General features: G+C 41.6%; 1 protein-coding gene across 1 annotated transcript in view; it reads right to left on the bottom strand.

Annotated features, from left to right (window-relative positions):
- The window catches only part of LOC126263018 (collagen alpha-5(IV) chain-like), a 609,289-nt gene that overhangs the window by 182,771 nt on the left and 412,502 nt on the right, over window positions 1-14,016 (bottom strand). The window contains exon 3 of the mRNA XM_049959984.1: window positions 12,418-12,462. Coding sequence (XP_049815941.1) covers window positions 12,418-12,462 — 45 coding nt within the window. The remainder of the gene's footprint in view (window positions 1-12,417; window positions 12,463-14,016) is intronic.

Genomic DNA, 14,016 nt, shown 5'->3' with positions numbered 1-14,016 from the left:
TCACATGCACCTATTAAACTACACCTTTAGCCCACCTGTTAGTCTGTCAATTTTAATTCATATAAAGTGTGCATTGACTTCAGGGTCAACAGTTATTGGCCGGAAGCAGATTGGCCACAAATATGTAATAGATTTATCTGTGCGTTTGACTGGATAGAACTTATCCCCCAAAGCGACCTGGCAGAGAGAGCACGTATAGCTCGTCCGGTACACATTGCACGATAACAATTGACGGTCCTTTTTGAGGCTCTTCCACAACAAGCAGTGACTTTACATCGAGCCCTGTGAAAAAGAACGCAACTATCATGGCGACAATTGAACTAGCTTATCTTCGATCTACAAGAAAAAACCTGAAAAATTTGAGAAGGGTTTCTGATACATTCTCTCGTTTCCAGTAGACACGCGACAGTAGCATACAACCTTGTTTATACTGCAATGTACAACGATGTTTGACTATTATCCGCGATGCAAACCTATCCGAAGTCGTTATCTACGGAGATATTCATTAGCTGTCAGCAATGAGCTAAAATGAGAGCATTTCTGTCAGTTGGTTTTCTTTTCTTCTATTTATTTTTTACATTTCAGTGTACCTCATAAAATCACATTTAGCATTTGGAAATTCTGTTGTTTGGCTATCATGTTTCATTGGTTCAACGAATTCGAGCAAGAAAGAAATTTTCATGAAGATGAAAGTCGGCCTACGGCGCAGCAATTGCCACCACCAGAGACAACGATTTTGAAATTTGAATAACGACTGCAGAGAACGCCCGTGGAACAAATTCTACGTGGTCTTCATGTTGTACTGGCAAACGGCTTTAAAACCTTAGACAAGATTTTTGACTTTGGAAACTTTATAGTCGGCGATTAACACTTAAAAACATAGGGCTCAAGAGTTTGAAATTCCAAGAAAAGGTGCTTAATTGGTTTTATTTTTGAAGCTCAGAATCGAAATATACGGGGATGTAACGTGAAGTTTTCAACTTGACTGAAAGACGAAGTCATGCATTCGCAGTCCAGATTTCTCGCCGTTAGATGTCAATGGTAAAGACGCTATCAGCAAGCTGTTTAACCAAGCGCAGGGGTGGATTTCTGAAACAAAGTCGGTTTGTTGTCAACCCGGGGATACCTTCGTGGATGGGAAGTTGAAGATTTTTCATTATATTGGAATCTTCTTTCAACGGGGCTTCTTGTCCTCTAAAGATAGGAGGGGCTATGTGGCTGAGTCTTGGAAACCAGTAGAGTGGATTAGTTCTTACGCACCCAGAGATGTTTCTCACGATTGTATTGATCTGAATCATCATCATCATCACATTCATTGGTTTGTAATCGATATGCCGCCATTGATTTCTATCCTAGTATAGCCTTTTTCTCGTCACTGCATCCCACGTTACTCCTATCTTCTTGAGATCTTAGTTAACCTTGTCTACCCATCTCTTTTCTGCCGCCCTATCAGCCGATTTCCTGGTACCTCCATCTCCATATAATGACGTGGAGTGCGAGTCAGGTTCATCCGCTACACATGACCTGACCACTTCAGTCTCGCAGCAGTCATTCTTTCCTCCATGAGCAAGGTCATCTGCAGATCTCTCCTTAATATTCGTTCCTGACTCGCCTCTCCTGGTTTTTAGAAGAGCTGACCTAGGGAACTTCATTCTCATAGTTGTATTTGACTCTCTTATTTATGACACAGGTCTCCAGGCTATACGTCATAATCAGCAGGAGATAGGTTTTATACATGGTCTGTTTAGCTCTTAGAGGAACTCCCTTGCCCCTGATTACGTTTCATACCTGGAGGAAGAAGCTAATCCTTCTCCTACTCTGTTTAAAGCTTCTAGTCTGGCATTTCCATCCCTTGATACGACTTTACCCAGATAACTGAAACTTTTCATAATTCAGCCTTATCTTCTTCCAGTATGATGTTACAAGGTGTGGGTGTCCCACTCATCCATTGCCACTGTCTCGCTCTTACTCACAGTCAACTTGAGTTCTAAGTTTTTTATTCCAGTAATACGGTCTCCTCTGAGCCTCCATTTCTGTCACTCCCCAAATGGTGATTTCATCACAAAAAGCAAAAACATTCAAATCTTCATTTTCTACTTCCTTATTTCTTTCACGAATGTCTCCATAATCGTAATGAAGAGTAATGGGGAAAGCAAACTGCCTTGCTAACACCTCTGAGTGTTTATTTTATTTATGTGATGGCTGTTCAACCACACCGTAGTTCAATGTTCAGCCGCAGAAAAGGCTAAATTAAACGCAGAAGGTCGGAGAGTATCTGCTTATGCTCCGCAGTTAGTACCGCAGAGTTTTTGGATAAGGTTGTTTCGTGTGTTTATTTTCCAAGAAGTCTTTTTGAAATGCTTCCTGAAAGACAGTGTCCTATCAAGATAATGCCAAGATAATTTGTGTGACTGATAGACAGGCACTTTGTCGTTCATACGAACCTTCAGTTTATAGTTTGCTGCTCTGTTGTTTGAGTGGTAACGCTGATTTTGGTTTTAGAAACATTCAGTATGAGTCTCCACATAGTAAAATATTTACGTAGTCCGTCGAGATCATCAGTTTGAGTATTTTCAGCACTTCTGAACGCCTTGTGCTGAACCGCAAGTACTAGATTGTCAACATATCTAAACTTCTTTGCTCTTCTTCAGGTTTGTCAGAAATACACATACCAAGAGAAGTTTTTCATCGCTCCGAAATGTCGTGCAGGTATGTTGCTATTGCGACCGCTATGCACCGAGCGGAAGATTATCCCTCAGCGCTACCTACGGTTAGAGCTCCGCAATCGAATGGTCTGCAGCTTTCAACTGCAAGTAAAGTACCAATAGAGACGCATCAGAGACATCTTTTAAACGGCAGAGTGCACATCCATCATGCCCTGAAGGACAGTCGCGACCAATGATCGGGTCCGCATCATCACGTTACGCGCAGCAGGCTTGTCAGCTAGGGAAGTAGCGCTCGACCAGCGCACCGGAGTCAAAGTGATGTGGTGCGGAAATGGAATAGGTTCCAGTTGACAGGTAGTGTTAAGGACATACACAGCACAGGCGTCCACGTTCGGCAGGCGCAGGGGATGATCGATATCTACGACTTATGAGTCAAAGGAACCGTGGGCTGAGTGCTTCCGTGTTAGAAGAGGACGCCATGTATCGCATCAAACTGTTAGTAGACGATCGCATGATGCGAATATCCATACCCAACGACCATGGCAATCACCATGTCGTACACCGCCACACCATAGCCTCCGTTACAGATAGGGAAGAAATCATGCAGAATGGACGTCCCACGATTAGCATCGGGTGTTGTTCACGGATGGAACTCGGATCTGTTTGTACCCTAAGAGTCGCAGACAACATGTTTGATGAGAGCCCGATAATATAGAATTCCTCCAACACTGCGATCCACCTGTGCTACCAGATGGTCGTGTAGTGATGTTCTGTACACCTCTCGTGGTTGTTGGGCACATGGTTGTTAAGGGCGTGGTTGTTCAGGGCACTGTTCTACGGTACAGGGACGAGATTTTGCAACCAATAGTGGGTCCGTATTGGCAATATTTTGGTGACAATTTCATCTTGATGGGTAACAGCTCGCTCGCTCATCGTGTCATCCTCGTGAACACTTTCCTTCAGCACGCTAAGATTACCAGAATGGAGGGGCCTTCCTCTTACCCGGATGGGAACCCAATCGAACATGTGTGGGATCGGTTGAAACGAGCTGTTTTTGGACGTCGATAACTATCATGCACTCTCAGCGACTTACGCACAATCTCCACTGAGGAGTGCGACAATTAGGACCAAGGCTGACTTAGTTATTTCATCGATGGTTTACCACGACGAATCCAAGCCTTCAGCCGAGCAAGGAGACGTTCCACCACTTATTGACGTTACCCAGGAGTGCTGTGAAAAGATCCCCATGGTAACAGACGATTTTTTCGTTAAACACACACACACACACACACACACATTACATCTAGACACATTACTGACGAATAAGTGCGTAATTCAGAGCGGGTTTTGTTTTCCGTCCTATGAACTTCTAAATAAGGGAGTGATGCAAAACTTCTGTTGATGTGTGTATAAAGGTTGAAAAGAGTAGGGGATACTACTGACCCTTGAGGTAGTCCATTATTTAGTTTCATTTCTTTGCTTATGAAAATACCCTGGAGTACACGTAAGTGCTGTCTGGGAGCATTTAATTTGTAATCGCAATGTGGTACAGCAGGGGATGATTCTGATTGACTTACATAAGAGCTCTTCTTTTATACTATATCGTAAGAGACAATCAAGCCGACAAACATTACAGATGTCTTCAGTTGTCTGCAATCCAACTTCAATTTGTGAAGTCAGCTTTAGAATCCAGTTTGTGCAGCTTCTAGTTCAACGGGGACATCATCTCTGATTCTTGTGCTTATTCTATTTAATAGAAGTCTCTCCAAGAGTTTATAGCAACAGCTGCGAAGTGCTGTTGGGCGATTTCCGCGATTTTATAATTTATTACGAGGCATTGATGTGAACATTTTTAATAAGAGATATGTCTCCTTTTCCCCTTGTATAAAGCATTTCTCTTTGCTGATTATCTGTTTCTAAGTTCTGACAGACTCTGAGCTAAAATGAGTGACTAATAACCCAAAAGTCTGATTTTGAACTTGTTAATGATTGATTAATAAATTTGACTTCCATCTGCGGCGATAATTTGTGTATGTGCAAATACCAAGATGCACTTTCTTTTTGATTCCACCTGCCTTCCAGAAGACCGAATTGTTGGCTTACAGAACTCTGGGAGTGAAATGAATACTACCGGCAATAGGGTGGTATTGTATTTAGTATATAGTATTGCTGTGTCCCAACCATGTTTAAACTTTAAACCGACTGTCTTTCGAATAGGTCTTTCAGTCTGATGCTGTTTCCCTAGTAAGAAGTCACTGTTGTTATTCCTGTCATTAAAAAACAAAAAACCAAGTGTGATGTTTGGTTTGCAGCTTGCAGAATGTTGTCGATGAAGTCATATCGACACAACAGGTGCCTATGTGAAAATAACAACTGGGATGGGTTTGCAAGCTTTAAAATGTAAATTTAAACTACTAAGAAAGGACAACTTGGTATACATACAAGACAAACATTTGTCAAACATTTGGAGAATTATAAATCATGGGTGTAAATTCTGGACGTTTCAAAATCAGGACGGCTGCAACTGGAAGAAGAAACGTATCTGTTGGGAAGATAAAAGAAACATCCTCAGTGGAGATAAAACCTAACGACATAGCGCTGCAAGAAATCAACTGAAGAAGAACTATTTGGAACACCGTAGAAATGAGGTTAAAAAGTAATTGGAGTCTTATTTTTGCACAACACTCTCTTGGAGAACATCTCTGAAGCAGAGATTCTTGGGAAATTAATCACAGAGTAGCCCCAGGGCTTCACTAACATCTAGTGTAATCAACAGAATCAAATTTAACAGCTACAAAAAAGACAAAAATAGAGAGATAGAGAGAGAAGGATGGCTACGTTAACAACGCACAGTATGTACAATTTCCTTTTCAGTGACCAGAGAGGAAAGTGAAGCTAGTGACATCACCGATTTGATATTCATCGTTTTCCCGCGGAAGGCATGTGATGGCCTGCGGAGAAGACGAAGCGAGATGAGATGAGACGAAAAGAAAGGAGATGACAGAGCTCCCCGATAAGCTATCGCGGCGGAGGGGGTCGACGGCCGACGCCGGAAGCGCCTGCGGATGTTTCGCAGACGGCGTTCCCACAGCGACAGCCCCTGTCAGGACCTAACCATCATCTCCTACTGGACAGCGCCAAATGCGGCGCTATAGCCAACTAGCATGTTGTTGATGCACACGGAGATGATTTTCTGGCCTCTGTCAAGGAAGGCAGTCCACAAGTTTTTCCATGTATGTCATATCCAACTGAAGTCATTCGTTGATATTCAGACCATGCAGAATTACCAAACTGGACGGGTTTTGATTGCTACATTTCACCCACTGTTCCATAAAATCCCAGACAGTTTCTGTGGGATTAATACTGGGTGATTTAGCGGGCCTTTCGAGGTGCGGTGGGGTGCCTGAGTGTTCCTCAGACCAGGAAAGTATGCTTGAAACCCTGTGACCACGGCTGCTGTCATCTTGTAAATGGAAATCTCCACCAATAATGTTGAAATAAACATAATACGACTCCAGTAAGCTACTGTCCAGTTTTTGTTGTTGTCTGGCTCATTTAAAAAGTAAGTCTTTGTGTGCTGCTCTGAGCAATGGCTGTTGGACCAGTGGTTGGTTTGGAGTAGGGGACCAAACAGCGAGGTCATCGGTCCCAGCTATTGGAATCAACACACACATACAAATACCTGGGTGTAACACTTTGTAGGGGTATGAAATGTAACGATCACATAGGCTCAGTCGTGGGTAAAGCAGGTGGTAGACTTCATTTTACTGGTAGAATACTGTGAAAGTGCAATCAGTCTACTAAAGTAATTGCTTACAAATCACTCGTTAGACCCATCCTAGAATATTGCTCAAGAGTTTGGGACCAATACCAAAAAGGAATAACAGCGGATAATGAACATTTACAGAGAAGGGTAGTACGAATGGTCACAGGTTTGTTTGATCCGTGGGAGAGTGTCACAGAGATACTGAAGGAACTGAACTGGCAGACTCTTGAAGACAGACGCAAACTATCCCGAGAGTCTATTAACAAAGTTTCAAGAATCAGCTTTAAATATTGACTCTATGGATATACTACAGTCCCCTACGTATCTCTCACAGGGATCGTGAGAATAAGATTAAAATAATTACTACGCGCAGAGGCATTCAAAGAAGCATTCTTCCCGCGTTCCATACGTGAATGGAACGGAAGAAAGCCCTAATAACTGGTACAATGGACGTACCCTCTGCCACGCACCTCAGGCTGGTTTGCAAAGTATAGATGTAAATTTACCGAGGTATTCGACACTAAATTTCCGTTGCATGCAGTTCCCTACGCAATATTCGCTCGGAAACTGGTTGAGATGGACCTATGTTCACTGACAGCAGCAATTCTTGCTTGGTTTAAACTCTGTTTTCATTGACAAGATATAACGCTCGTCTCCAGTACTTGTCGATTAGAATATGTTTATGACCACTGTCAGATGTCTACAGCATACCTTGCAGGCATTAATACAGCAAGAAATTGGGTAACTTCATTCACGGCATGCCCAAACACCATAGCTCCTTTCTGCTCTTCTGCCATTACGTCAGCGGTGGTGGGTCACATGACCGGCCGGTACGAGTTGTACACCATATATAGCACCCCAAAGAGAGCAGCGTGCTCTTTTGGTAAGATGGCTAATATTTTGTTCTGTGGGCTTATTTACTAACGCTAAGGAACTAAAGGAAGATTAGGATTTGTCAGCCCGTTGACAAAGAGGTCATTAGAGACGGATCACACCCTCGAAATGGACCAGCATGGGGAAGAAAATCAATCTTCGATTCTTCAAAGAAACCCTCCAAATGTATGGCTTAGCGATTTAAGGAAACCACAGAAAATCTACATCAGCGTGGATCCGAACTCTCAGACCATTTACTGATACGTCTCTTTGAAAATGTAGTTGTGGAGTGCCTCGTAGGTATATAGATTTTGTTCCAGGGTCACAAAAGAAACCAACAAGTGATAAATTTAGTTTTTTAAAAGAGAGAATTACCATATGTGGCAAATTTCGGCTGTAATGTTACAGTGTACCCGGCCAAGCCATTTATATTCAATTAGCGGTCAACTTAATCACTTCGGCTATCCGTCCACGCTCCTAGACCGACACAAACCTCCATATGCCATACTGTTTACTTCCTTTTGCAATAGGCCACTTTATTTATCGCCTGATGCTTGCAACATTACTGGATTCCCGTAACAGGGAGAATGAGACTACGGGGAATCGTGAACAATGTTTTTAACATCGTATGCCCACATAGGCTTGTAATACTTACAGTACTTGTATGTCTAAAAGAACATACATCGTTGACGATCCATAACTGAGGACCTTCAACAATGTATGCTTATGTTCTTTCAGACACGCAAGTAAGTAATCTTGTCCTCTTGGCCATTACCAGCGCAAGAGTTACGCTGATCTGTTTTAATGAGTTACGAACTCTGGTATGGGTACAAAACCTAAAGGGGTTGCCTCTTTTTTCCATTCTACATGTGAACTTCATTCTGTGATTGTTGTAACCATACCTACTATGGTTGCACTGTTAGGGGCGTCCTCACATGTGATATTTTTCCGCATACTTCTGTCTGTGAGCATAAAATAACTTCTGGTGTGATACAGCTTCATTTAGTTCAAGGAGAAAAATTAGTAATTAACAAGAATGAAATAATGTGTTTATTTTAAAATAAATCTACGCAGCAAAATAATTTCCTTTGAGAGATTACCTTTCGATGATAAGTGGCGGGTGTCTCCATGTGCGAACAGAGGCTAGGACCTCCCTTGTCACAGCGTCGTGCAAGATACTCGGTCTCCTTTCCCACTCCGATCTTGTACAACGTCTCTAATGATCTCATCGTCGACGAGACAATAAATTCTAATCTGTCTCCGTTATTCTAATGCTTCTACATTACAAGATTATGAGCTCTTCATTGACGGGGCGTGAAATCTTACTCCACCTTTTCTTTAAGATTAACAGAAGTGTTTAGTAGATTTCATAACCAGAGTCAGTAATAGAAGCAGATTACCCTCGTTTCTGCCAATGTTTAAGGATCAAAATTCTGATAGGCCAGATTGGATAAACTGTTCTTTCAATCCAAATGTCCCTTTATAAAGGTCGCTGTGCAAGGTAACTTGTATTAAGGGCAGTAAATTCGTTGCTGTACCATTCTCTAAGATACACTTTTTCGTAGTATTTCATGTAATGGTGTGCCTTGCTTTCTCCATCTACTGACTGTGAGACGCTGTAAAATTTCACCCATTCTCTATCTGGCTATGCAGAGTCATGCCAATTCGTTCCAGGTAATTCATCTGTCGCATCGCTTCCCCTGACACGTTGTTACGCGATTATTTTTTCCCGCGCTCACAGTGGCCTTGCTTTCATCTGGAAGCTGGGGTCTTCCCACGTGCTGATACGGTGAGACAACAATCTGTTTCGTCGCCTTACCTTCAGTACATTATCGTTACAAGGTGTATGAGCAAGGGTCTGGATTACGGACTCCTGAAGATTAATGTTCGTTTCTTGTTCCTCTTATGAGAAGCCTTTACTTTAGGAAAAAAATTATACACAGGTTCATCCGCGGTTGCTTTTCTATACGGGTATGATGCTCTGTATGAAAGTGCTTTATTACAAATATACTTGTCGCTTCTTTCATCTCTGGATGCTTTGTTGTGGTGCAAAATGCCATGCCTCATCGTGGATCAGAGCCCACGTTAAGCTGCATAATGTAGGCCGTACACAGCAGCAACCAGCCATAATACGGCTATGCTTTATCGCTCTGAAAAAGCACTGTTGCCGGTTTCGAATTCATATATTCATCGTCAGATTGCTTACATGCTTTTGTTAAAATACTTGGTGCGTTAGTTTACAAATTAACTGCCCTAGAATAAACAAAAAAATCACAGTTTCAAAGGTGTGACAATGATGGATGGGCTACCAACTCGTGTTAGGAGGCAATTTACATGAAATGACAGCTTGGAACATTTGTTTTCATCGTCTTTTTCCAGTAGTAACATTCATGTTATTCTTCATTATTTTACCTACAACCACAGCAGTCTTCATTACTATTCATGTTCGTTAGCAATAATATTGAAGACCACTGTGAGTGTACACGAAAAAATGAAGAACAACATAGGAGATGAAGTTTCCTGTCAGATTAAAAGTGTGTTCTGGACCGGGACTCCAGTCTGGGAGTTGAAGTTTCCTGTCAGATTAAAAGTGTGTTCTGGACCGGGACTCCAGTCTGAAATTTTCGCTTTTCACAGGCAAGTGCCAACGGACTGAGCTGTCTCATTTTTTTGTTTTTTTACTAAATCTTTTATTGAATTAAAATGCAATAAATTACAAGGTTTTAGATAGAGTGGTGCCTAGGTTAACCATTATCAGTATATCTTTAAAATTATTTACAGTAATAAAAGAATTAATAATAATAATCATGATGATGAGGGTTAGTCAACTGTAGTAGTGAACATTTAGTATGCACAAGAACATTATTTAAAAAAAAAAACTGTTTACGTTCTTGCGAAACATTTTCTTTATGCTATGGTGGTATAATGTTTGATTTTCTTCTCAATGAAAATAATTAGAGAAATTAAACAGCAGAAGTGCCAAATTTGCTACAGGATTTAAATTTTTCACTAAAATTTTTATGTTTTACAAGCAAGTGAAGAAGTGACTTTTAGTTAATAATATGGATGATTCGTTCAGCACGACTCACGATTCGCCCTGAAAGCCTACTTTCGCCTGTACCACATCTGCCACCTTCCAAATTTCACAGCTGTTCTCCTACATTCCTTGCAGGACTAGCACTCCTGGAAGAAAGGATATTTCGGAGACATGGTGCAGCCACAGCCTATGGGATTGTTTCCAGAACAGACGTCAATGCACTTTTCTGCGAAAGCTAAAAGTTCCAGATTCGAGTCCCAATCCACTGCACAGTTTTAATCTACTAGAAAGTTTCAAATCAGCTGCAAATCCGGTAAAGCATGAAAATTGATTCTGGGAACATTGGTGGTATTCGCTGGAGAAAGGCGATGAAAACAATGATGTTCCAGGTTGTCATTTCATATAATATGCATTGTAACACAAGCTTGTAGCACAACTATCATTGTCATACTTTTGAAATTGTGAATTCTTGTTGTTCCTAGGGCGATTCATTGTAAACCAATGTGCCACCTGTTTTGATAAAAGTATAAATGTCGTCTGACATTCGAAACATCTAGCAGAGGTTTTTCAATAAAGTAAACCAAAACCATTTTGTGACTGGATGCTGTTGTACACTATTAAAAGCCTGTACTATATAACAGCCACTGTCTAATAATGTCATCGTTTGAAATAATAGTTTTAAATTACAGCTTAACTAAATTGGCTGAATAGGCAGCTCAGTGGCCTGAGGGGGGCAACAGGAAATAACCTCGAACAGGAGCAAGCATAGTGAACCACTGCGGTGTTCAAACAAACCTTCGGATTGAGGTAAATTTACTTGCGTCAACATACTCATTTGCACTTTCTATCCAGTCCTCTTCAAGAGTAATTGTGGCGCTGTCTTCTCTTGAGAGTACAGAGTACACGCAGTTCGTTTGCTAACATTTCATGTTCTCTTCCCTTTCACCGAATATCACGGAACAAGGTACAGATACAGGAAGTGCAACATCTTATTGACCCTCTATGGAGACGCAAGGGCTATAAACTTCCACGATATGAGTGGAAGAACATAAACCGCATCCGAACAGGACACGGAGCGTGTATATACTAACTGCACAAATGGAGTAATCATTCCAACTTAGTCTCTGATTGTGGAGCACTGGACCAGACCAACCGGCACACTGTTTAGGACTGTAAACTGAGAGCCCACCTGGATGATCCAAACGACTTTTTCATGACTACAGCATCAAGTCTTGACTAGAGAAGGAGACTGGACATTCGCGTGTAACAACTGTTTCTTAGTTTAATGCACATTTGTCTTTAAGTCTTGTTCTTGTTTTCTTGTACTTTTGCACGTATTTCATGCGTACTGCTTTACGCTAAATAAATAAATCACGGAGAATTATTGTAACCAGAAAAACGAATAAAGAGCCGACCAAGGATGCCTTGCGACCTTGCTAAGGCTTACTTTCAAATTTTTACCTTGTTCTACAGCTGCTCCAGTTTATTAACAGGTGTTCCACGTACGTTAGCTGCTGCACTGATAGAAAACATTACATGTGGAGCTAAATTATTTCTACAAGTCCATTTATTCATGTGCTTTACTTTGTCAGTTAACTCGTTAAGAAACAACTTTCTATAAATATCTTTTGCGTTATCTGAGAGATTCGATGACTGACGGTCAATTCCTGAAGAATTAAAATTGCGTGCGTCGGTATTTTCTAAAAATGTAACGTGATTATTGAGGAAGTTTACCGTGATATAGCCTCATTTGAACTGCATTAAAATCGTCTCGGATTTCTTGCCGTGTCGAACCGTAGTGTGTCAGTGACTTTTCCGAAGGCATGTTTCCTCTCTCGTAAGATGAAAGGAGAGAATATACCTTCAGAAATATCGTGGACACACTGGGGACTAACACAGCAATAAACCCGAGGAGATTTAATTGCAGTGAATCTGGGACGTGCATTTTAAATAAGATCCAACATCAATTTTGATTGATTTTGGAGCAATAGTTAAGCGAGCATTATCAGACACCCAGATCCGAAGAAACTGTACAATGTCAATAATGTATGAATGGCCAATGTGGCGATGCTTACCGGAATTCCAGGTGGTCCCCGCAGACCAGGCATCCCTGGATCACCCTGAAACACAAAGCAAATTAAGTTTAATATACAGCAACATAGGTAGATAAGAGTATTAAATAAATGAAGTTTATATTACCATGCCGAAGATACAGCGATACCATTCTTCAAGGAATTAAATTGTATTGGTGACTGTATCACAAAAATCTGATAAAACACAGCGCTGATATAATTCAGCTCTCAAAAAATTATCTAAAAATTTGCCCCCGGTTAGTACCCCATATCAATTTCATTTGCTATTTATTCTCGCTGCGTATCGCAATGTGAGTCTGTAGCAATGTCGTGGAACGTTATGGATGTACGCGACACATAACACACTGATGGCTTTGCCAGGCGGCAGAGGAAGCAATCTGTTAGAGGGTACGCCGGCCGCTGTGGCCGAGCGGTTCTAGGCGCTTCAGTCCGGAACCGCGCTGCTGCTACGGTCGCAGGTTCGAATCCTGCCTCGGGCATGGATGTCTGTGATGTCCTTAGGTTAGTTAGGTTTAAGTAGTTCTAAGTCTAGGGGACTGATGACCTCAGATATTAAGTCCCACAGTGCTTAGAGCCATTTGAACCATTTGTTAGAGGGTTCTGCCCTGGACATCAATCGCTTCCGGTCACTCTTTTTCCCACATCTTCAAGACTACCCGTTTCAACAACGGGGGCCATTACATAAGGAACGCAAAGAGAAGGCTGCATTCAGTCACAGATGTCGTTCCGTGACAAGTATATTTAGTAAGTGAATCTTCCAAATTCTTGCAGTGGATTCGGAAACGCCCCTATAGACAGTATAATAAAGAATAATAATGAAGAATTACACAGTATAATTGTACTGTTTTTTTTTCCCCTCTAGGTTGAAACCTGGCATCAAATTGTGTGGCCAAAAGTCTTTCGACACTGCACTGAATGCATTGAGACCTCAGGATGGACGTCAAATAATATTCTGTGTAATACAATGTATGTTAACGTTTGTGGAAATTTGCAGATTCAGAAAGAGTGACCTCGACGAATCCATCGGGGAATGTGTGTGTAAAAAAAGACGCTCTCTCTTATGTAGTCGGAGAGGTGAGTGCAAGGGACAATACTCTCGGTGAACAGTCGCTAAGTTAAATGGAAGCTTCAAAGCAAGTGCCGCATGCCTCTTCGACGTCAAAGAATAAAATGCTGGCATCTGATTGCCGGTACTTGTAAGTTAGGACAACAGAAAATGATCGGTTTCCGTGAAATGGATTAGTCGTATCTACTTTCTTTTTCATTCTGTACCCTACAGAGCAGAGCAAGCTGTTTGAGGTCCAGCCTCTGTTCTTTGCAGCCGAATACCATGAGAGTTAATTGGGAGGGAGAGGGCTTCCCAGTTGCGAATAAATAGTAGGGAATTACCAGACACGATATTTGCCTTGCCTTACAGCCAAAGGAAACCTTGTCTCACATAAAGATCAAAAGTTGGTGAGTGTGTGTGTGTGTGTGTGTGTGTGTGTGTGTGAGAGAGAGAGAGAGGGGGGAAGTATGTGGGCAGGAAGGAATGCATTTTCGAGTGTGTACTGTTTTATGACACATATCGGCTCGTATAGG

This window comes from Schistocerca nitens, chromosome 6, assembly GCF_023898315.1.
Source record: "Schistocerca nitens isolate TAMUIC-IGC-003100 chromosome 6, iqSchNite1.1, whole genome shotgun sequence".
In the NCBI taxonomy this organism is placed as follows: Eukaryota; Metazoa; Arthropoda; class Insecta; order Orthoptera; family Acrididae; genus Schistocerca; species Schistocerca nitens.
Note: the sequence above shows the minus strand (reverse complement) of the source record. Positions and strands in the feature narration are given on the sequence as shown.